Below are 25,467 nucleotides of genomic sequence, written 5' to 3' on the forward strand. Positions count from 1 at the left end.
GTTGTGGTTTATATCAGTCAAACTCATATTGTTTAAATAAAATTACATATTACCTAAAATCAACATAATTCCAAACAAAAATACTTGAAATAAATAGTAGTAAGGGGAAGAAAAATTTTTATAATTTCTTGCTTTTTTTTGAGTTACTGGGGATAAAACCCAGTGTCATTCTACCTTCAAGCTATACCCCCATCCCCATTTTTAATCTATATTTTAAAATAGGGCCTGAGATGCAAAGAACCTCACTAAATAGCTGAGGCTGGGCATGAAACCGCGGTCCTGTTTCAGCCTACTAATGCTGGGATTATAAGCATGCGCCACCATATTGATGTGATTCAGATAACCCATAGACATCAAATGAGGTTTGGCTAGAAGACAAATTTGAAAGGAATATGTGTAGCTCAGTCATCAAAAAAGGACAACACATAGTACACTTAAAATTTTTATTAAATTGAGACATACTAAAGAAACCCCTTTATAGTTTCTTTAATCATAATGCACAGGAAAAGGGCGCTTTCTCCACAGTGGTTTGCAATGATGTACTTTAGTCAAGAGCTCCCTCTTCAGGTTCGGACATTACAGAAAAGAGGCAGGCCCCTGAGATCACAGTATTGCCCCAAATTCAATCATTAGAACAAAATAAGTTAACTGCACTTTTCACTTATACAATAACTATACATATAACTACATATGACTACATATAATATGACTATATATATGCTCAAATATAACCTAAGTTTTATAGAAACATAATTCATATAAAATGCTATCTATGACAGATCAACCATTTCCATTTAATAATACAAAATATGCTACACAATTTAAAGAAGCAGTGCCTGTGTGTCTGTCCCCAGCCCTTTGGACACATCCCCAGCTGAGGAAGCTCCTGTCCCAGGCCCATCCCTTCCCTGCCTGTGTGCCTCCCCAACACAGCCTTCCCTCCAAGTCCCCTGGGCTGGAGGCTGTGCCTTCCTCCCAGGCAGTGTGTCACTCCCCATCACTCTCCTCAGAGGAGGAGGAGACCTGAAGATCCTCATAGAGGACACTCCGGGGCATCTGGGAGCCATGACCCTCAGACTTCTCTAACAGGGAAGGCCCGGTGGTGGCAGGGTTTGGCTCCTCAGGTGGATGGGAGGAAGTAGCTGTCAGCACCTGGGAGCTCCAACAGTCATTGTGCAACCTCTTGAAGATCATCTTGAGAGGCTGTGATGGAGCAGAGCTGGACTGTGGGGAATGGGCCTGCCTGCAGGGCTGGCTGGTGCTGAGGTGATCTCTGGCATCGGCAGGCATTGCTTCAATGCTGGACCCCTGAGCTGCTGTTGTGCTGGTCATTTGGTGTGATTCCTTAGGACTAGGCCCTTTTGCACCTGGCAGAAGCTGTGCATTCAGGAGAGTCCCCAAGCCAGGCCTGCCAGTGCTCCCCTGGGGGATCTGCAAAGGGCTGGGCCTGGGTTTCTTTGGAGAACTCTGGCAGGTGTGGATGGGGACCTGGGCAGATCTCTTGCCTGGGGCCCTGACACTGACACTGGAGCCATAACCCTTTGTATGAGCTGCAGGCTGCAGGCTCGGCTCTGGAGACACATCAGGTTCCTTGAGATGTGCCACAGACTTCAGCCCCTGGCCCATGCCCTGGGACTTGAAAAAAGCCTGGGGAACCTTGAAGGAGCCATCCTCTGGGTTTTGGTATGTGGGTTTTTCATGGAAGGCTGGGCTCTGGCCATTGGGCATAAATATTGGCTGGCAGGTGCCTGTGACAGGCATTTCCTGGACTTTATTTTGCCCAAGGAGTGAGTTGTTGACCCGTTCAGTTCTTTTGATGGGTGGCACAGCAAGGCAGATGCGTCTCACATTAGTATTCTTGACAGGGGGCTGACTTGTAAGTACAGGTTCTAGGACAAATGTCTTCCTGGTTGTGTGGACGGGCATTGGCCGACATGGACGCTGCAGGAAGAGGCAACACAGAGAATATCTATTAGTATTAAAACAGACAATTCTCAATGTTTTTATAAACATAATGAAATAGAAAGTCAATCAAACTAGACATGGAGCATAGAACATGAAATTTTACAGTAAAATAATTACAAAGTGACATTTTAAATATGACCAGGTCCTGAATCTCAGTGGTGATCAGGAAAAAATAAGGGCAATATTCATCTGATACATTTCTTGCTGTAGTGGAAGATATACTGATAAGGAGGATGGAACGTGGTTTTCCACATATATTCTGTGAGTTAAATAGATCCATGTAGTTTCAGTGCAATACAAGGGCTGATTAAAAGAATTCTTTTTCTGAGACACTAAATATTCAAACCAGGGACATTCTTACTCTGAGATCCACACTCAGCCCTATTTATTTTTATATGGAGGCAGCAATCTCAACTTAGGTTTCTGAGCGTCTTACTTAGGCTGTCCTCAGACCTACCATCCTCCTGTCTCAGCCTCACAAGTACTGGAATCACAGGCATGTGACACCATGCACGGCTGGCTGATAAATTTGACAGACAACGTGGAAGACTTGTCTCTTTTTGTATAAATGTTACTGTATTTGTGCTTCTACCTTGAAGATCGCTGGAAAAACTCAAACTCAGATGTTGTAATCACAGTAATTTTCAGAGGCATGACAGTAGCCCTCCACAGAGCTGGAAATACTGCAAGAATACAGTCACCTCACTCATATTGTCTACAATGGAATAATGAGAAATGTCTGCTATAGAAGGGACAAGGAAGGGAAGTAGGTAAGAGCGACCCAGATAAAGATATCAACCCATGGAGAGGAACTCACTCTCAGGTAATCACAGGTCTCTGTCTCATCCTTCCAGGTGTGCTTCTGCCTCTGGTGGAAACCTCCTGAAATATTCCCGAGTGGATTCTTCCTCTGCTGCTCTTCTGGCCTGCAGAACAAACAATGTTCAGTGGAGACATCCCACCTTCCCATCCCAACCAGGGCCCAGTCCCATTGGGGTCTGGTGTGAGACACATCCTGAGGAGCTCTGACTGTTGCTAAGTCTGTGTCTTCCCTCATGGCAAACTCTATCTAACACCAGGCAGCTCTCTCATTTCCAACAGGGAGTTACCTATGGGCCCCACTGCTTTTCTGCCTGGCATGTGCCATGTTCCTGGATGTCTCCTGACTCATCCCCTATAGTGTTTGGACTTAAGAGGAATGACTAGTGGGTGTGTCCCTGAGGGATGTGCAGTATTTGACGTCTTCTCCCCAGTATCCCTGTCAATGGCTGAAGGTGGCTGTAAACATAATACACATGGGCAGGTAGCAACAGCTTGGGTTTCAGCGCTCCAGGGCTGGTTACCACCTTCCCACTGCTCACCTTTCTCTCTGCTCCTTCTGTCCCTCAGCCTGGTCCAAGGGCCCTGGCTTCTGGAGAATCTGAGGCTTCCAAGGTGTCTGGTTCTCTTTCCCCTTAGGAGGACACAAAGGTCGTGGAGCCAGTGCCCCATCCCAGCACTTCATGGGGCATCTCTTGCTTCTTGCTCTGTGGCCAAAGGCACCACAGTCCTTGCACTTCACCTGTGGGTCACAAAGGAGAGGTGTTCATTTTGGAACGGTGTGACAAGCTTCCAAGTATTAACACAATGGTACATTTTCAATTCTTTTTCAAAACTATATTTACAAAAGTAGCAAGGAGTTTTGATCCATTAAAGAGTAGGATATTTAGGACAAATAGGATGGCCAAGTACAGGTTACCTAGGGGAATGAGAAGAAGCTTAAGAGGCCATAAACTTTAGGACAATGAAGGCCATTTTGGTAATAGCACACAGCCTTCCTCTCAGGTCAGTGATTTGACGTGACATTGTTTCTCCAGGACCTGAGAGACCACTCAGGCTGACGAGAAGTTCCTAAGGCAGACCTTAGTGAAATGGGAGAGGGTGCTTAGTCATTTGTCCATAAGGTTCTGTGACCCAGTCCACTCCCTGTGACCCCTGTTGCCCTCTGGTAATGCACAGAGCTAGACTCCACCTACCCTGGGATCCTCCTCCTCTGGTGCTGGGATCCTGGGCCGCGCTGGTCCTCTCTGCCATTGCTTCATGTTCTGGGTTGGAGTGCATTTCTCATGCAGAGGCCGTGCACACTGACCTGCTCCCCGCATCATCTCTTCAGGGTCAGGTGGTCTTCGTCTAGTGTCGAATGTTGAAGTTCCTGAATAACCACAAAAAGAGAAAAAGAAAGGAAAACTCTATGAAACATAAACAGAAATGATCAACCTTCATTCAATTTCTGTCCCATGTGGTTTTGAAGGGCAGGATGAACCACTTTGCAAATCAGATTCCCACAGTGGGATGTGCCATGGAAATATGATTCTCTCTATTTCCTGGAACAGTTATCTTCTAGAGATGGATATAACATCTGTGAATGGTCAATTTCAATTTCTATCCTGAGTGAATCATACTAAGGAAACATGTCCCTCCAATGTATAAGAGGAGAGAGACAGACAGGATATTCCAAGACTTACACAAAAATAGTTCCTAAAATACTAGTCTATGTAATGTACTTTTCCATATGTTTGAAAATCAGGAATACGGTGTGGTTCTTTTATTCATCCTCTCTCCCTCCCTCCCTCCCTCCCTGCCTCTTTCTTCTTTCTTTCTTTCTTTCTTTCTTTCTTTCTTTCTTTCTTTCTTTCTTTCTTTCTTTCCTTCTTTCTTTCTTTTATAGTATTTTTGGGCATTCTACCTCTTTGCTACAGCCTCAGTCCTATTTTTTATTTTTTATTTTTTTAGATAAAACGGTCTATTTAACTGGGCATGGTCGGGCAAGGTTGCAATCTCTGAGTTTGGGAGGCAGAGACGGGAGGATTATGCTGGTTTGAATTCAGACCCATTGGCTTAAGATACCATGTTTCCAAATGAAAAAAAAAAATATATATATATATAATGGGCATGGTGTGATGGAGCACCCTGGTAATCCCCCGCTTGGGAGGCGAAGACAGGCAGATTGGGCAGGTTCGATGCCTGCCGTGTTGGCTTAAGAGACCGTTCCAAATTAAAAAAAAAGTTTAAAATAGGTCTGGGAGTGTAGCATGGAGGTAAAAGGGCTTCTAGGAACCCCAGTACTTCCAAATAAAATAAAATAAGCCGGGCGTGGTGGCGCAGGCTTGTAGCCCCGCGCTTGGGATGCAGAGATAGAAGGATCGTGCAGGTTCGAAGCCAGCCGCACTGGCTTAAGAGACCCTGTTTCCAAATAAAAAGACAAAAAAAAAAAAAAAAAAGGTCTGGGAGTGTAGCCCGGGGGTAGAAGGGCTTCCATAAACCCCAGTAGAACCAAAAAATAAAATAAAATAAAATAAAATAAAATAAAATAAAATTAAATTAAAATTAAAATAAAATAGGTCTAGGAGTGTAGCCTGGAGGTAGAAGGGTTTCCAGGAACCCCAGTATCATCAAAAAACAAAACAAAACAAAACAAAACAAAACAAAACAAAAGAAAGCAAAAACCAAAAAAAGGTCTATCTAGGTTGATGGGAGTCTCATAGCTTGTTGAGTATGATCTGGAATCTGTGGTCTTCCCGACTCAGTCTCTCAAGCACTGGGATTCTAAATCTGTGGTAGCACACCTGGCTCCCTGTTCTTATTTTTACTTGCTACTTTGGACAGTGAAGGAGGCTGCTTTCTATGGTCAGTTCACTCGGACAAGCTATTTTTTACTCAAATGAGAACTGATGCTTTCCTATGAAAACGAAATGTACCCAAACCATGCATTATCATTAGCATGGCACAATTTAACTCATCACTAATTAAAATTTAAGCAGAATATTTGAACCTAAATCAGTGAATCAAGTGTGGAGGTATCAAATAATCATTATTATAATAGTACACAAGAAATGTCATGACGTATACAAGACATTGACATAAGAGCCGCATGTTTTCTGATTGAAATGAAAGGAAACTAGCAATCAATAACATGGACACTAACGAAGTTACCAACAGACATGCAGAGTGACAGACACTGACTTACGAAACAAGGGAGTATTGAAAAAGGCATCCAGAGAAATGTAAAATAGCTTAGTCTACTGAAAATGGAAAAGCAGATTGCAAACACCTGTGGGATACATAGAAAGCACACTGACTGAAGGTTTTAGCAATGAGTGCATATATATATATATATATATATATATATATATATATATATATATATATATATTTGGTGGTACTGGGGTTCCCGGAAGCCCTTCTACCTCCGGGCTACACTCCCTGACCTATTTCTACATTTTTATTTGGAAACAGGGTCTCCTAAGCTAGTGCCCGCGGCTGGCTTCGAACCTGCACGATCCTCCTGTCTCTGCCTCCCAAGCGCGGGGATTACAAGCGTGCGCCACCACGCCCGGCTGAGTGCTTACATTTTAAGAAAGTAGGAACAGTCAGAAAATGAACTCATAATGCATGTTAAGGTCCTAGAAATGCAAGAACCAACCAAATCACAAATCAGTAGTAGAAATGCAAATATTAAGAGAAGAGAAGAAATAACCACAATATAAACTAAGTGACAAAATCAGTGAAAAACTCATGTTAGAAATAGCACACAGGTTTTATTAGTTTTTTTTCAAAGAAAAACAAAGAGAGGAGGGCGTGTAGCTTACGCAGCTATCCCAGTGCTCCTGAGGTTGAGACAGGAGGGTCACACAGGTTCAAAGCCAGCCTCAACTACGTAGTGAGGCTTTCAGCAACTTATCAAGACCCTGTTTCTAAATAAAGTATAAAACAGGTCTGGGAGTTCAGCCTAGAGGTAGAAAAGCCCGGATGTTCCACTCCGAGTATCACAAAACAACAACAACAAATAAAAAATAAAAAGAAGGTAAAATGAAATTGAAAATATTTTCCAGATATGGTGGTGGATATAAAGTGATTCTCACAAAAAAAATTACATATCAAAAGGTGATATAAGCTGGGCATGGTGGCACACGCTTGTAATCCCAGCATTTGGGAGCTGAGACCGGAGATCGCGGTTCAAGGACAGCCTAAGCTACTGAGTGAGGCCTCTGCAACTAGTGAGACCTGGTTTCAAAATAAAGATTAAAAACAGGGCAGCGGGGGCGGGGGGGGATTCAGAGGTAGAATGCCCCTAGGTTCCATCGTCACCACCACAAAAACAAACAAACAAACAAACAAACAAACAAACAAAAACAGAAAAATCTGGAAGTAGGTAAATATTTGTGCACACATGTGCCCTACAAAAACTGACATCAGAAGATACTTAAGTGATTTTACACAGTCTGTATTACATTGTTGGCACAACCTGACAGGTATACATCAAAATGGAAAGAAAAAGGATGCAAGAAATTTAAAAAAGTAGGCCAGTCACAGCAATTAATGAGACCCTTAACAACAGAGCAAGACCTTGCTTCTAAAAGAAAAAATGAACTGTACAATTTGACATGGGTTTCTTTTCTTGTCTTTCTTTCTTCCTTCCTTTCTTTCCTTCTTTCGCAGTAGTAGGGATGGAACCCAGGGGCTTTCAACTTTGAGCTACATCCCCAGACCTATTTTTTATTCTATATTTTGAAAAAGGGTCTCACTGTGTTGCAAAGGGCCTAAGTAGTAGCTGAGGCTGTCTTCAAACCGTGATCCTCCTGTCTCAGCCTCCCAAATGCTGAAATGACCAGTGTGTAACACCCCGCCTGATAACAAAGATTTGTAATGCTGGTAATTGGTAGGGTGAGACAAAGAATTACAGGTTCAAAGCCAGTCTCAGCCATTTAGTTCGACACACAATCAGAATACTACTTATACACAACAACAAAAATAAAGATAGGGTGTAGGTACAAACAGAATTTCTTGTGTTCAAATCCACACACACAAAAATTGACCATGATAAAAAATACTTATAATCCACATGTGCTCATCTACCAGCTCATGAAAATGAGAATGTGAAATTTGAATCCTATTTAGATATTTGAAATATAGGAAGACTTAACTAATTTTTCTCTGTAAAGTGCAGTTTGAAATGGAATAATCCTTATCCTGGTTAAAAAAAAAAAAAAAAACCTCCATCATTACATTTCTCTCCACTCTATTTCTAACTGATCATCTAAAAGACAAATCGGTAATGAAACAAACCTGCAAGGGTGCTGTGCTCCTCCTGTCTGTCCACAGGTTCTCAGTGGTGAGTGCCAGACAGCACTGGAAGCCTTGCAGCTCCCAAGAAGGAGAAGGAAAGAGCAAGAGGAGACCTTGTCTGTCCAGGACTTATATACTGCCCCGGGAGGATGTGCACAAACACGTCATCCAATCCAATTATCTTAATCCCCAGGGGAACCTCCCTCAAGATGGTGCCTGAATTTGCCTTAGGGCACAACGGTCACTGTGCCTCGGTGGATATATCAGGTGTGCCTGTTTATTCTTCTTCCCTACACTTTTGTGTCCATTTGTTTTTATTTATATTCGGTTTAGCAATGAGTTCATACATTTTAAGAAAGTAGGGACATTTTTTAAAATGTACTTTTAATGCATGTCAAGGTCTTAAAATGTAAGAACAAACCAAACTCAAAATCAGTAGTAGGAAAGAAAATATAATGATAATTGAAGAAATAACCACAATGAAAACTAAATGAACAAAATCAGTGAAAAAAATATAGCTAGAAATAGCACAGTGGAAAGGAGATCAGGTTTCGTCAAAAGGAAAAACTATCCTGGGATTTCACCTAACTCCAACTAGAATGAAAATCATTCAAACACAAACGACAACAAGTGCTGGTGAGGAAGTGAAGAAGTGGAAACTCTAAAACCTTGTTGATGGGATGGCAAATTAGTGCAACCACTTTGAAAAACTGGAAGATCTTCAGAAGACTGGGAACGAACACGAACTTTCAGTGTAATCCAGCAAGAGCATTTTTGAGTAACAACCCAAAAAAGGAAATAAAACCACCAACTAATGCATATATATCTATGTTCATAGCTGCACAATTCATCATTGCCCACGTATGGAACCAGCCAAGATATCCATCAACAGATAAATGGATTACAAACTGTGGCATATGTACAAAATATAATTTTACTCTGCCATAAAGAAAAACACATTTGCATCATTCACAGGAAAATGGTTGGAATGGAGGCCATTATGCAAAGTGAGATAAGTCAGTCAGAAAAATAAGAAATCAGATGCTTTTTCTAATATGCCAAAGCTAGCGAGAAATGGGCAACAGGAGGATCTCTAGAGGAAGAAGGATATTCTAGATGAGCAAATAAGGTGCCGAACTGAGTGGATCGGAGGATGGGAGAGGGAAAGTCTAAAGCATGTGATGTACTGAAACAAACATCAAAGTCAATCAGTAAGCCAAGCCTGGGAAGGAGGGCAGGGGAGGGAACGGGGCAGAAATTGATAAGGGCGAATTAGGTGATGAGTGAATGTATGTCTCCATCATCTACTATCCCATTAAGATGGAAGGCTATAATGCACCAATAAAAATTTAAAAATATAATAGGAAAAATAAAACCGCAAAAAATTGGAAGCATTGTTCAGATATGAGGTTGGATTGAAAATGATTCTAACAAAAATTTACATATGGAAAGTTGATATAGTTGATAAAGTTGATATAGTTGATTCTGGAGAATTTCATGAAGTTATATATAATAAGAGTAAACAAAAATCTGAAAAAGTGGAAATATTTGAGCACACATATGCCCTACCAAAATTGATGTCCATAAATACTTAAATGATTCTACAAAGTCCATATTAAACTGCAAAAAATTCTGAAATGTATACAGCAAAATAGAAAGAAAAGAAAAAGAAAGAAATTCTTTAAAAGTAGGCCCGTCTCAGTTATGTAGGGAGACCCTTGGCAACAGGGCCAAAACTAGCCTAAAAAAGAAAAAATGAGCCATACATTTGGCAAGGTTTCTTTCTTTCTTTCTCTTTTTTCTTCCATATATATATATTTTTTTGGTGGTACTGGGGTTCCTGGAAGCCCTTCTACCTCCGGGCTACACTCCCAGACCTATTTTTACATTTTTATTTGGAAACAGGGTCTCCCAAGCCAGCACGCGCGGCTGGCTTCAAACCTGCGCGATCCTCCTGTCTCTGCCTACCAAGCACGGGGATTACAAGCGTGCGCCACCACGCCCGGCATTCTTCCATATTTTTTTTTTTTTACGGTATTGGTGATGGAACCCAGGGCATTCTAATTCGAGCTACACCCCCAGCCCTTTTTCTAATTCTTTATTTTGAAAAAGGGTCTCACTGAGTTGCAATGGGCCTAAGTAGGTAGTAGCTGAGACGGTTTCCAAACCATGATCCTCCTGTCTCAGCCTACCAAATGTGGAATTACAAGCATGTGCCACCAGACCAGATGACACAGGTTTCTTTTTTTTTTTTTTTTTTTTTTTTTTACTATTTTTTTTTTATTTATTTTTAAATTTTTTATTGGTGCATTGTAATCATACATGACATTGGAATACAAGAGTTGAGAGGATATAAAAGCACACATCATTCAATTGGTCCTAATCCAATCCCCATCCCATTCCCTCCCCCTTCCTCGATCCCATGCTTATTTGGTGATTATCTTTGATACATTTGTTTATGTACCTCATGAGTTTTATTTATTTTTTTTTAATTAATTTATTTTTTAAATTGGTGCATTGTAGTCATATATCAATCACATTGGAGTACAAGACTTTCTAATCAGGGTAATTTGCAGTCCGTGACCTAGATTGCAGTTTTGAGGCCAGTCTCAGCAATTTAGCTAGGCACACAGATTCCTGTTTAAAAACAAAAACAACAAAACCACCACCACCACGTACAACAAACATAAGGATATGTTTTAGGAACAAACAGAAAATCTTGTGTTCAATTGACAAAAATACACACACCAAAATTGACTATGATAAATATTTATAATCCACACCTTCTAATCTATAAACTCAAGAAAATGATAATGTGAAATTGAAATCGTATCTACATATTTAAAATTTAGGATGACTTAATTTATTATACTCAATAAAGTGCTATTTGAAATGGAATAATCCTTATCCCGTTAATTAAAAGTTCAGCCTTACATTTTTCTCCACTCTATTTCTAACTGATCATCTGAAAGACAAATTGGTAATGAAACCAACCTGCAAGTGTGTTCTGCTCCTCCTTCTGTTGGCAGGTTCAGTGGTGGGTGCCAAACAGCACTGGAACCCTTACAGCGTCCAAAATGGAGAAGGAAAGAGCAAGAGGAGACCTGGTCTGTTCAGGATTTATATACTGCCCCAGGAGGATGTGCGCAAACACGTCATCCAATCCCATTACCTTAATCCCCAGGGGAACCTCCCTCAAGATGGTGCCTGCATTTGCCTTAGGGCACAACAGTCAATGTGCATCAGAGGAGATATCAGGTGTGATAGTTAATACCTCTTTCCTTCATTTTGGTGTTCGTTTGTTTTTATTTATCTTAGGTTTATCAATGAGTTCTTACATTTTAATAATGTAGGAACATTTAGGAAAATGTACTCTTAATGCATGTCAAGGTCTCAGAAATGCAAGAACAAACCAGACCCCAAGTCAATAGTGGGAAAGAAAATTTAATGATAAAAGAGGAAATAACCACAATAAAAATGAAACGAATAAAATCAGTGAAAAAATTATGCAAGAAATAGCCGTGAAACCAAAACACCCCCATGCCACTCCTGAATGACATGGTGCTATAACTAAATTCTGTATTTCTATCTTTTAAATAAGCTCCTTTAAATATTCAAAAAAATTAAAAAAAAACTCTGCAAGAAATAGCACATTGGAATGGAGATTAGGTTTCTGCAAAGAAAAAACTACCCTGGGATTTCACCTAACTCCAACTAGAATGGAAATCATTCAAAACACAAACAACAAAAATTGCTGGTGAGGATGATGTGGAGAAGTGAGAACTCCAAAACATTGTTGGTGGGATTGCAAATTGGTGCAACCACTTTGGAATACTGTATGGAGGATCTTCAGAAGAATAGAAACGAACTTAACCTTTGATCCAGCAATACACCTCTGGGTATCCACCCAAAAGAAAGGAAACCAAACCACCAAACTAATGCATGTGTATCTATGTTCACAGCTGCACAATTCACCATTGCCCAAATGGGGAAAACAGCCAAGATGTTCATTAACAGGTGAGTGGATTACAAAACTGTGGTATATGTATACAGTATAATTTTACTCTGCCATAAAGAAAAACACAATTACATCATTTACAGAAAAATGGATGGAATGGAGGACATTATGCAAAGTGAGATTAGTCATACACAAAAAATAAGAAATCAAATGCTTTTTCTAATATCCCAAAGCTAGTAGGGAGAATGGGTCACAGAGGGTTCTCTAGAAGAAGTAAGAGATTCTAGATGAGCAAATAAGGTGACAGAACTGAGGGGATCAGAGGATGGGGGAGGGAAACTCTCTAAAGCACATGATTTACTTAAACATTTCAGAGTCAATCAGTAAGTCAAGCATGGAAGGAGGGCGGGGGAGGCAATGTGGCAGAAATTGATAAAGGCTAATTGGGTGATGAGTGCATATATGTCTTCACCATCTTCTATCCCATTAAGATGGAACACTATGATGCGCCAATAAAAATTTAAAAAAACAAAAAAAAATTTAAAAATTGAAAACATTCTCCAGATATGAGGGTGGATTGAAAGTGATTCTAACAAAAAATCTACATATAGAAATTTGATATAAAAATTGATTCCAGAGAATTTCATGCAATTATATTTAATATTAAACATAGTAAAGTCTGGAAAAAGGGGAAATATTTGAGCATGCATATGCCCCATGAAAACTGATGTCTGTAAATACTTAAATGATTCTACAGAGTCCGTATTAAACTATAAAATTACCTGAAATTTATTCAGCAAAAGAGAAAGAAAAGAAGAAGCAAGAAATTTTTACAACGTAGGCCAGTCCCTCAGTTATTTAGGGAGACCCTTGGCAACAGAGCAATATCTTGCCTCTAAAATTTAAAATGAGCCGTACAATTTGACACAGGACATAGGTTTCTTTTTCTTTCTTTCCTTCTTTCTTTCTTTCTTTCTTTCTTTCTTTCTTTCTTTCTTTCTTTTTTTCCTTATTTTTTTGTTACTGGGAATTGAATCCAGGGGCATTCTAATTTGAGCTATACCCCCCCAGCTCTATTTCTTACTCTTTGTTTTGAAAAAGGGTCTCACTGAGTTACATAGGGCCTAAGTAGGTAGTAGCTGAGACTGTATTCAAAACAAAATCCTCCTGTCTCAGCCTACCAAATTCTGGAATTAAGAGCGTGTGCCACCACGACAGAAGGCATGGTTTCTAATCCTAGTACTTTGCAGGCCAAGACAAAGGATTCGTTTCGAGGCCAGTCTCAGCAATTTAGCTAGGCACACAGATTTCTGCATCTAAAGACAACATCAACAACAAGAACAAGCATAAGGATATGTTGTAGGTACAAACAAATTCTTGTATTCGATTGACAAAAACACACAAGCAAAAATTGACCATGATAAAAATATTCAAAATCCACATCTGCTCAATTATAAGCTCAAGAAAATGAGAATGTGAAATTGGAATCGTATCTACATATTTAAAATTTAGGATGACTTAATGTAGTATACCTAGTAAAGTGCTATTTGAAACGGAATAATCCTTATCCCGTTTATTTAAAGGCCACCCTTACATTTTCTACTTTCTATTTAAAACGATCATCTGAAAGAAAATTAGTAATGAAACCAACCTGCAAGTGTGTTCTGCTTCTCCTGTCTGTTGGCAGGTTCAGCGGTGGGTGCCAGACAGCACTGGAAGCCTTGCAGCTTCCAAAATGGAGAAGGAAAGAGGTAGAGGAGACCTGGTCTGTCCAGGACTTATATACTGCCCCAGGAGGATGTGCGCAAACACGTCATCCAATCCAATTGCCTTATTCCCCAGGGGAACCTCCCTCAAGATGGTGCCTGAATTTGCCTTAGGGCACAACAGTCAATGTGCATCAGAGGAGATATCAGGTGTGATAGATAATACCTCTTCCTTTCACTTTGGTGTTCATTTTTTTTTATTTATCTTTGGTTTACCAATGAGTTCTTACATTTTAATAATGTAGGAACATTTAGAAAAATGTACTCTTAATGCATGTCAAGGTCTCAGAATTTCAAGAACAAACCAAATCCCAAGTCAGGAATAGTAAAGAAAATATAATGATAAAAGAGGAAATAACCACAATAAAAACTAAGCAAATAAAATCAGTGAAAAAAATTATGCAAGAAATAGCCGGGAATTCAACCAAAACACCCCCCATGCCACTCCTGAATGACATGGGGCTGTAACTAACTTCTGTATTTTTATCTTTTAAATAAAACTCCTTATGCCGGGCATGGTGGCACATGCTTGTAATCCCCGCGCTTGGGAGGTGGAGACAGGAGGATTGTGCAGGTTCGAAGCCAGCCGTGCTGGCTTAAGAGACCCTGTTTCCAAAAATAAAATATGTCTGAGAGTGTAGCCCGGAGGTAGAGGGCTACCAGGAACCCTAGTATCACACACACACACACACACACAAATAAAAAATAAAAAAGTAAAAAATAAACTCTTCATGGTGGAAAATGAAAAAAAAAACTCCTTTAAGTCTTCAAAAAATAAAATAATAAATAAAACTTTGCAGAAATAGCACCTGAATGGAGATTAGGATTCTTCAAAATGAAAAACTATCTTGGGATTTCACCTGAATGGAGATTAGGATTCTTCAAAATGAAAAACTATCTTGGGACTTCACCTATCTCCAACTAGAATGGAAATCACTGAGAACACAAACAACAAAAAATTCTGATGAGGATGATGTGGAGAAGTAAGAACTCCAAAACATTGTTGGTGGGATTGCAAATTGGTGCAACCACTTTGAATACTGTATGGATGATCCTCAGAAGAATGGAAATGAACTTAACCTTTGATCCAGCAATACACTTCTGGGTATCCACACAAAAGAAAGGAAACCAAACCACCACACTAATGCATGTGTATCTATGTTCACAGCTGCACAATTCACCATAGCCAAACTAGGGAACCAGCCAAGATTTCCATCAACACATGAACAGATTGCAAAACTGTGGCATATGTACAAAATATAAATTTACTAAGCCATAAAGAAAACTGCTAATACATCAATTTCAGAAAAATGGATGGAATACAAAGTGAGATTAGTAGTCACACACACAAAAATTCAGATGCTTTTTCTAATATGTCAAAGCTAGGGAGAAATGAGTAACAGGAGGATCTTTAGATGGAGTAGGAGATTCTAGATGAGCAAATAAGGTGACGGAACTGAGGGGATCGGAGGATGGGAGAGGGAAACTCTCTAAAGCACATGATGTACTTAAACAAATATATCAGAGTCAATCAGTAAGCCAAGCCTGGGAAGGAGGGTGGTGGAGGGAATGAGGTGTGTAAGGGGAAAGGGCTAATTGGGTGCATGTATGTCTCCACCATCTTCTATCCCATTAAGATGGATAACTATAATAAACCAATAAAAAATTAAAAATCCAAAAAACAAGAAGTAAAAATAAAATGAAATAAATTGAAAACACTGTCCATATAATGGGGTGGATTGAAAGTGATTCTAACAAAAAAGTTTCATATGGAAAGGTGATATAACAACTGATTCCAGAGAATTTCATGGGATTATGGTTTGGTTTTTTCTTGGTGGTACTGGGGTTCCTGGAAGCCCTTCTACCTCCGGGCTAAATTCCCAGACCTATTTTATATTCGTATTTGGAAACAGGGTCTCTTAAGCCATCACGCCTGCTTTGAACCTGAGCAATCCTCCTGTCTCTGTCTCCTAAGCGCTGGGATTACAAGTGTGCACTACCACACCCACCTGGGATTATGTTTAAGAAAAGTACACAAGAAAATGTGGAAGAAGTGAAAATATTTGTGTGCATATCTGCCCTATGAAAATTGACGTCTGTAGATACCTAATGATTCTACAGAATCTGTATTAAACTGCTACCACACCTGAGAAGTATAGAGGAAAAGAGAAAGAAAATAAGCTAGAAAAAAAAAAACTAGGCCAGTCTCAGCAATTTAGGGAGACCCTTGGCAACAGAGCTAGACCTTGCTTCTACCAGAATAAATCAGCTGTGCATTATTGCACAGGTTTCCAATTCTGGTCATAGCAGGCTGAGACAAAGGATTACATGCTCGAGCCCAGGCTCTGGACTTTAGCTAGGCTCTCAAAAATCTATGAGGACCCTGCTTAGCAACACCAACAACTATGACAACAACAATAACAACAATAACAAAAACAACAATAAGGCTAGGGTGTAGGTACAAACAAAACTTCTGTGCTCTATTGACAAAACCACACACGCAAAAATTGCCCAAGATAAAAATACTCATAATCCCCTTCTGCTCATCTACCAAATCATGAAAATGAGAATGTAAAATTTGAATCATATCTGTATTTTTAAAATTAAGGATGACTTAATTTATTAATCTTAGTAAAGTGCTATTTGAAATGGAATAATCCTTAGCTCGGTAAGTAAAACTCCATCCTCACATTTTTCTCCACTCTGTTTCATTTTCTTTCTTTTTTTCTTTCTTTCTTTCTTTCTTTCATTCTTTCTTTCTTTCTTTCTTTCTTTCTTTCCTTCTTTCTTTCTTTTTGGGTCTCGAGACGGAAACTAGAGCCATTTGATCTCTGAGCTATACTCACTGCCCTATTTTTTATTCTTTATTTTGAAACAGGGTCTCACTACGTTGTGGAGGGCCCCATAAGTATCTGAGGCTGTCCGCGACCATCGGCGATCCTCTGGTCTCAGCCTCCAGAACACGGAATTACAAGCGTGTTCCACCACGCTCGGCTCTCCACTCTATTTCTAACTCATTATCTGAAAGACAAATTGGGGATGAAACCAACCTGCAGAGTGTGCTGTGCTCCTCCTGTCTGTCTGCAGGTTCTCAGTGGTGGGTACCAGGCAGTACTGGTGACTTGCAGCTTCCAAGAGGGAGGAGGAAAGAGCAAGGAGAGACCTTGTCTGTCTAGGATTTATATACTGCCCCAGGAGGATGTGCTCACACATGTCATCCAATCCAATCATTGTAATCCCCAGTGGAAAACATAAGGGGAAAAGTTGAGGCAAATCAGAAGAGGGTTGAGTAAAAATGTTAAAGAAATGGGGTTTAGGGAGAGAGGAGATGAGAAAATGTGGGTAGAAAATGATGGATGTTCAGCACAACATATGTTGACTGATGGAAATAAAAGAGAATTCCAGGAGTTTGTTCAGTTAGTATGTGGGTCCTCAATTCCAGTTTACATGGACCATGATAGTGGGGTGTGGTTGTGTGTCGGGGCCCGCTCGGCTAGACTGGGATTGGGCGGTGGCTCAAGATGGTGCCTAGGCATGTTGCCAAGTCATGAGGCTCACGAGGCTGGCGGTGCCCTGAGCCTGCGCAGTGAGCCCTATCAGGCGTCCTACGGATGATCAGTGACACAGTGCCTCGTGCTACCACCAGCCCGCCTATGAGAGGGTTAGAAATGTGCATGCCCTAGCTGTGGGAAGCTTGGGGTTGGTGCAGTGATGAGGAAGGGGTTATGAGACTGATATATATTTGCCTGCTGTGCGCATTGAAGAAGAAGCATTAAAGAGGAAGCATCATCAACAGACTTGGCGTTTGTGTGTTCTTTCCCAGGGCTCTGCAGGACAGGGCCTTAGGGATGGGACAAGTGGTGCTGAGACCCGGGAACGCTGTGGGGTAAGTTAGCAGGTAAGCGACGAAGGGACAGCGCTGTGTAGGTTTGCAGGATTTAGCGACGAAGTAGAAAGCTCGCGGATTGTGATGAAGCAAGACTTATCATGGGGTCTAAGGTTACTACTATGAAAGTCAAAGAGTCCTTTTGAAATGAGAAAGGAGGGACTTTGGGGTGAGTGCTCTTATTGCAATAATTATGGCCTCCGTGGCTGCAGCAGCAACTGCTGCTGCGGCCTTAGCAACATCAATTAATACGGCTGCTGCTGTAAATACGATATCCTCAAGTACAGCAACTGCCATAGCATAACAAGCTCGAATAAATGGGCAGCTTAAAGCAGGCATAATGATGGTAAATCAAAGAGTGGACCTATTACAAGAACAGGTTGACATCTTGGGACAGATGGCCATGGTACCATGTATTTGAAAATTGTCTGTATTATGCATAACCTCTGTGCAGCATCAGAATTTTTCCCGTGCAGGCAATCTATCCTGACAGATAGGCAGAATACTTCTGGGAAATTGGAGCCATAAATTTGAACAGACTATGACAGAACTTCGAGCGTCCATTGTCGCGATCAAATCTACCCACGTGGAGATTGCCTCAGTACAACAATGGATGGACCTGATACAGGGGACAGTGGGCTTCTTAAGAGACTGGGGTGGCGTGGCATTCTGGGCATTTTTTGCTGGTGGTAGTATGCTGTGTCCTGGTTGGATATATCAGGCGTATTCGACAACAAACTGTGCAACAACAGCACATGCTGGTGCAAGCTCTGGCTGCCCTTGAAGCTGGCTCATCTCCTCACGTATGGCTCAATATGCTGGATCGGTAGTCAAAGACGGGTACGATCATCCCCGGGATCATATCAAGCTATGACAGGGGAGTAATCATGCTATTGCTTTCCCGATGACGGGTAAGAATGATCCTTGAGGTTCGACAACCTAAGACAGGCACGGTCCCGAGCCTTAATTTTAATAAAACAAAAAGGGGGAGATATCGGGGCCCGCTCGGCTAGACCGGGATGAGGCGGTGGCTCAAGATGGCGCCTAGGCATGTTGCCAAGTCACGAGGCTCACGAGGCTGGCGGTGCCCTGAGCCTGCGCAGTGAACCCTATCAGGCGCCCTACGGATGATCAGTGATGCAGCGCCTCATGCTACCACCAGCCCGCCTATGAGAGGGTTAGAAATGTGCATGCCCTAGCTGTGGGAAGCTTGGGGTTGGTGCAGTGATGAGGGAGGGGTTATGAGACTGATATATATTTGCCTGCTGTGCGCATTGAAGAAGAAGCATTAAAGAGGAAGCATCATCAACAGACTCGGTGTTTGTGTGTTCTTTCCCAGGGCTCTGCAGGACGGGGCCTTAGGGATGGGACAGTTGTGCACATTTGGAACCCTGGACTTGGCAAACACAGTCAGGAGCACCACAGGGATGAGACCAGCCTCAGCAACCTAGCAAACTCGTAGCAATATAGTGAGACTCTCTTTCAAAACAAACACATTAAAGTTAGTCTGGGGGTATAAAAAGGAAAGTACTATGGATATGGCTCAAGGATCCAGCCCCATTCAAACAAAAAACAACCATATATGAACACCTATTCTCGAAGCCGGATGTGATGGTGCACACTTGTAATCCCAGCATTCGTGAGGCTGAGACCGGAGGATCGCGGTTCGCGGAAAGCCTCAGCTACTACTTAGTGAGGCCCTCTGCAACTCAGTGCGACCCTGTTTCAAAATAAGGAATAAAAATAGGGCAGGAGGTGTAGCTCAGAGGTCAAATGCCTCTGGGTTCCATCCCCAGACCTGAAAAAAAAAAAAAGAATACCTATTCTCCACATCTGTTCTTCCATCTTCTAGTAAAAATGGGGGTGCTGCAGAATATATCTCTGAATGACCCTCACTCTAGCAATGAAAACTTCATCATTCCATTTTCTCCACCTTACTTTTTTGCTGACTGATACTCTAAAGGACAAGTTGGCGAGAAAACCAACCTGCAGTCGGGGGTGTTCCTCCCATCAGCAGGTTCAAAGAGAGGTGGGTGCTGGCTGGGTGTGGTGGCGCATGCTTGTAATCCCCGTGCTTGGAATGTGAGTCAGGAGGATCATGCAGCTTCGAAGCCAGCCAGATGGTTTAAGAGACCCTGTTTCAAAAAAAAAAAAAAAAAGTTCAGGGATCGTAGCCCGGAAGTAGAAGGGTTTCCAGGAACCCAGTACCACCAAAAAATTAATTAATTAATTAAAAAGACAGCTTCAAAAACATTATCATTTATAAACATATATTAAATTTTGACATATTCATTGTTTTTATATTTCACAATAATTGTGAGTAACAACAGTTATATTATTTTTAACTGACTCTACCAATAAAAAGTCCTCAGAAGTCCTGAATTGTTCACTCTAAACTCAGAGGAGAAAGGAATATTTGGCCTAATAAGGCAAAGTAGAATCAAATTATTTATTAAGTGAAATCATTGATTTCTGATTAAAACTTTAATAATTTAAATTTACTTTAAAAAATACATGTCTAGGCTGGGGTTGTTGGTGCACCCATGAAATCCCAGCATTGGGGAGAATGGAACAGGAGGATTGTGGTGCGCAGGCAGCCTCAGATACTTAGGGAGGCCCTTTGCCACTCAGTGAGACCGTGTTTCAAAACAAAGTAAAAACGCCAGGAGTGGTGGTGCACACTTGTAATCCCCGTGCTTGGGAGGCGGAGACAGGTGGATCGCACTGGTTTGGAGCCAGCCTTGCTGGCTTAAGAGACCCTGTTTCCACATAAAAATATAAAAAATAGGTCTGGGAATGTAGGCCGGAGGTAGAAGGGCTTCCAGAAACAACAGTATCACCAAAAAAACAAAAAGAAAACAAAAACAAAAACAAAAAAACAACAACTACAACATAAAATAAAGAGTAAAAAATAGGACTAGAGGTGTAACTTGGAGGTAGAATGTCCCTGGGTTTTATCCCAGCACCACACACACAAAATGTATGTCTATTTAAGCAGTATTAAAAAATAATCATCATAATAATGGTGTGCTCTAAGGCAGAAGAAGATGTTTTTAGAGGAAATTCCATAAAGAGTTTTGGTTAATTGGCATTGATGAGGTATTTTGTCACAAAACCCGAGGTGAGGCAGGATAATAGTCTTGGGCAGCCAAGCACCCACCTCCCTATCTCTCTCTCTTCTCTCTTCTCTCTTCTCTCTTCTCTCTTCTCTCTTCTCTCTTCTCTCTTCTCTCTTCTCTCTTCTCTCTTCTCTCTTCTCTCTTCTCTCCCTCCCTCCCTCCCTCCCTCCCTCCCTCCCTCTCTCTCTCTCTCTCTCTCTCTCTCTCTCTCTCTCTCTCGTACCGGGAATGGAACCCAGCTCCGTGCTACATCTATTTTATATATTTTTTATTTTTTTATTTGGAAACATTTTCTCTTAAGCCAGCAAGGCTGGCTTCGAAGCTGCGCCATCCTCCTGTCTCTGCCTACCAAGTGCGGGGATTACAAGCCTGCGCCACCACGCCCAGCGAAATTGTCTTTTTTAAATTTCAAACTACAAGTACACTTTATCTTTGAAAAAACTACTAAGGAAATGAACGAAGCTTTCAGGCTGCATTTAGAAACTAGGTTTACAAGCCCGGTGTAGTGCTGTTCAGATGTAATCCTGAGCTGTAAAAAACCTGAGCTATAATAAAATGGAAAGATGGGAAGGCCTGCCATTTGCAGACTACCTCTGGAGGAGGACCACCTTTCTTCCCGCTGACATCCCTGCAGAAGAACCTGAGGACGAGAGCTGCTGGAGACATGGAGGCAGGCTTTCCACTGGCACGAGAGTCCCATTGGGATGCCTTCCCACAACTTCCATCTCCATCAAGGGCAGGTGAGGCTCAAGCCATCGGCAGTCCTTCTCGGCCTGCACAGTCATTGCTATCTTTTTTAGCCAGAAACACCTGCAGAAGCACTTGGCACCTGAGGGCAGAGCTGGCTCTAAGGGAGAAACATTTTCTGAGCTGGGCTCAGCATTGTGAGAAACTCCCGCTATTTGAATGCAGCAGCGCGGTTTCTGACATATAGCCACCTATGCACATATGTATACTGTTCCTAAATTTTATAGTTACATAAACAATGTCCTCAAAAAGTTAACTAATGTTTGGAGCTAATGTTATTGAGTCATGAGGGTGGTAATCTTAGCAGTAGATAAATTCTTTGTAGTGGATTTATCTGGATGGAGACCAGGGCTAGAGCGCGTGGCTGGAGGTGGGTGCCTGGGGTTGGAGCTGTGGGGACAATACAAATATGCCCCTCTACCGTGGCTTCTACTCTTCTTGCTTCTGGCCAGCATAAAGGAAGGAGCAGAGCCCATGTGCTGTCCTTCTTTCTGTGTTCTGCAATGCCCTGAAATCCACAGTTCCAATCCTCACATGAACTGATTCCTCAACAGTATGAAAACAAATATTTTCCCTAGGATATATGGTCATGTTTTAGATGATAGCTGCAAAATTGCTGTTGAGAACACAGGAGCCCTCCAAACCTTTTAAACTCTGAGATGCTGCTTGCTGTGAGCCTTTCAGAGTCACATGTATATGAGCTATCCATTACGCTTGGCATGTCATCCAGTTCTTGAAAGAATTAGCTTCTGGCTTCCATAGACATGAGCAGAAAGCTGAACACATATGTATGATGTTCATTGTTTATACCATGCAGAAAGCTATCAGACTGGGCACCACTAGTTTGATGCTGAGTTTTGGGACACCATACTAATACTTCCAGTATTATGCACAGGTTCAAACATGCATGCAAAACTGAGTATAAACACACACACACACACACACACACACACACACACACACACCACATACATAGCGATTCCTGGATCACTGAGAGGAATACTCTCTGCTCAATACCTGGTTAGAAAAGTCAGTCTCTGCTTAGGTCCAGCATTCTTAATTTCAAGGCAAAGAGTTGAAAGAACAATGTCCTCATGTTTCTGAAACTGGAATCTGGAGTCCCTTGTTTCCTGGAAAAGCTAATGAAGATTTGAAAGAGCAGAAAGTGGGGAGCTGTTGGCTCCAGCAGCATCAAATGATCAGAGCCCTCTGGGAAGTCCCCAGTCATCTCCTGCTTGTCTGTGTTGTCCCCCTGACAGTCACACCGACAGTAGGTAACACTTGCCATCGCAGCTCTTCATTTCTTACAAAATATTTTCTTCCTATCCAACAGCCTCATCAGAAGTGTATGAACAGAGTTGTGAATACTCATGCCAAGTATAGGTAAAATGGGAATGTCATTGTATTATTAGAGTTGACAGTGCTACAAAGTTCTGCTGCAAAATTACGGGGATACAAACCACACTCCAGCCTTTCCACATCTGATTTTCTGATGATCTAGATAAATACTGTGGTCAGAATGCCAAGTGCAGATTTCCATGGTAAGAACAGACTTTGCTAGACTTAATTTGCCCACAGAAAATCCTAGCTGGGACCCCAATAACCCATTGATATGGTAAGCCTCTGAGAGCATGGGGAAGCATTGATCCAGGGCCCAGAGAGGGGCTAGCAGACCACTAACATAGCAAAGTCCTGAAGGACGAGTGAAGACGAGAGTCCCAGTCCACTTCTTCGAGTGGACATTTGATGCCCATCCCATGTTAACTCCATTCAACCTGAAAGCAAAAGCGATACCAGCCTATGAAATCCGGTTCCTCATGAGTCGGAGCACAGCTGATATCTGTTGCAAGTTACAAGAGTTGAATGCTTAGCTGGAATGAATGGCGTCCAACTACTGGATGAAAATCATTAACAAGGTTTTCACAAACAATGTAGTAGAAGAAAATATACAGGCTGACAGAAAGACGTAGAAATAGGTGTTTTAATTCAGCAGCACTGATGTTTTCCTCAGTCACAAGTCAAAGAACCCCACGGGGAAACACTCTAGGAAGCAGACCACCCCTCTGCCAGGACGAGTGTGCCTTTTGCAAAACAACTGGGCACTGAAAAAGTGAGTGTCTATAAGGAAAAGCTCAGAGCCAGCCATGGCATGAACTGCACATAGAGCAGCCCATAGAACTGCTGGGGTTGGAAGAGACGATATGTTTGAAGAGTGAAGGGGACCAATATACATAGCTCCTTGGTGGAGATGATGGTAGGGGAATGTGTGAAAGTCCAGATTCCTAGGATGAAGAAGAGAGAGTTAATATCACATATCACTTGTGAGAGCTTTTTGGCTTTAATGAAAAATAGTGAGTCATTCTTTAAGTACGATACATCATTAATTTATATGACTTTCTATGACCATGTTTTGGAGGCATGCAGGAGATATTGATGTGACTCAGATAACCAACAGACATCAAATGAGGTTTGGCTAGAAGAAAAATTTGAAAGGAATATGTGTAGCTAAGTCTTCAAGAAAAAGACAACACATAGTACATTTAAAATTTTTATTAAATTCAGACATATTATTAAAACCAATTTATTCTTTCTTTAATCATAATGCACTTTTCACTTATACTATAACTATGCATATAACTACATATGACTACATATATAGATATATATGCTCAAATATAAGCTAGGTTTTTCAGAAACTTAATTTATTTAAAATTCTATCTATGAGATATCAACCATTTCCATTTAATAATACAAAATATGCTACACAATTTAAAGAAGCAGTGCCTGTGTGTCTGTCCCCAGCCCTTTGGACACATCCCCAGCTGAGGAAGCTCCTGTCCCAGGCCCATCCCTTCCCTGCCTGTGTGCCTCCCCAACACAGCCTTCCCTCCAAGTCCCCTGGGCTGGAGGCTGTGCCTTCCTCCCAGGCAGTGTGTCACTCCCCATCACTCTCCTCAGAGGAGGAGGAGACCTGAAGATCCTCATAGAGGACACTCCGGGGCATCTGGGAGCCATGACCCTCAGACTTCTCTAACAGGGAAGGCCCGGTGGTGGCAGGGTTTGGCTCCTCAGGTGGATGGGAGGAGGGAGCTGTCAGCACCTGGGAGCTCCAACAGTCATTGTGCAACCTCTTGAAGATCATCCTGAGGGGCTGTGATGGAGCAGAGCTGGACTGTGGGGAATGGGCCTGCCTGCAGGGCTGGCTGGTGCTGAGGTGATCTCTGGCATCGGCAGGCATTGCTTCAATGCTGGACCCCTGAGCTGCTGTTGTCCTGGTCATTTGGTGTGATTCTTTAGGACTAGGCCCTTTTGCACCTAGCAGAAGCTGTGCATTCAGGAGAGTCCCCAAGCCAGGCCTGCCAGTGCTCCCCTGGGGGATCTGCAAAGGGCTGGGCCTGGGTTTCTTTGCAGAACTCTGGCAGGTGTGGATGGGGACCTGGGCAGGTCTCTTACCTGGGGCCCTGACACTGACACTGGAGCCATAACCCTTTGTATGAGCTGCAGGCTGCAGGCTCGGCTCTGGAGACACATCAGGTCCCTTGAGATGTGCCACAGACTTCAGCCCCTGGCCCATGCCCTGGGACTTGAAAAAAGCCTGGGGAACCTTGAAGGAGCCATCCTCTGGGTTTTGGTATGTGGGTTTTTCATGGAAGGCTGGGCTCTGGCCATTGGGCATAAATATTGGCTGGCAGGTGCCTATCACAGGCATTTCCTGGACTTTATTTTGCCCAAGGAGTGAGTTGTTGACCTGTTCTGGTCTTTTGATGTGTGGCACAGCAAAGCAGATGCGTCTCACATTAGTATTCTTGACAGGTGGCTGATTTGTAAGAACAGGGTCTAGGACAAATGTCCTTCTGGTTGTGTGGATGGGCATTGGCTGACATGGACGCTGCAGGAAGAGACAACACAGAGAATATAATT

General features: G+C 42.0%; 2 protein-coding genes across 2 annotated transcripts; both read right to left on the bottom strand.

The window, feature by feature from the left end:
• Nucleotides 1-987: 987 nt before the first annotated feature.
• On the bottom strand, nt 988-21,584 carry LOC308268699 (putative protein FAM90A23; the record flags this gene model as incomplete). The annotated part of the gene is made up of 6 exons (XM_080703804.1): nt 988-1,941; nt 2,783-2,891; nt 3,327-3,526; nt 3,630-3,703; nt 4,094-4,156; nt 21,440-21,584. The coding sequence occupies 6 exons, from the start codon at nt 21,582-21,584 to the stop codon at nt 988-990; spliced, it is 1,545 nt and encodes a 514-aa protein (XP_080559930.1).
• Nucleotides 21,585-24,481: 2,897 nt separating this feature from the next.
• Nucleotides 24,482-25,420, bottom strand: LOC308268700 (putative protein FAM90A23; the record flags this gene model as incomplete). The annotated part of the gene is made up of 1 exon (XM_080703805.1): nt 24,482-25,420. One exon carries the CDS (start codon nt 25,418-25,420, stop codon nt 24,482-24,484), a length of 939 nt encoding a protein of 312 aa, XP_080559931.1.
• Between the last annotated feature and the right edge of the window lie 47 nt (nt 25,421-25,467).

The sequence above is a fragment of the Muscardinus avellanarius genome (genome assembly GCF_963383645.1).
Source record: "Muscardinus avellanarius genome assembly, chromosome: 10".
Lineage (NCBI taxonomy): Eukaryota > Metazoa > Chordata > Mammalia > Rodentia > Gliridae > Muscardinus > Muscardinus avellanarius.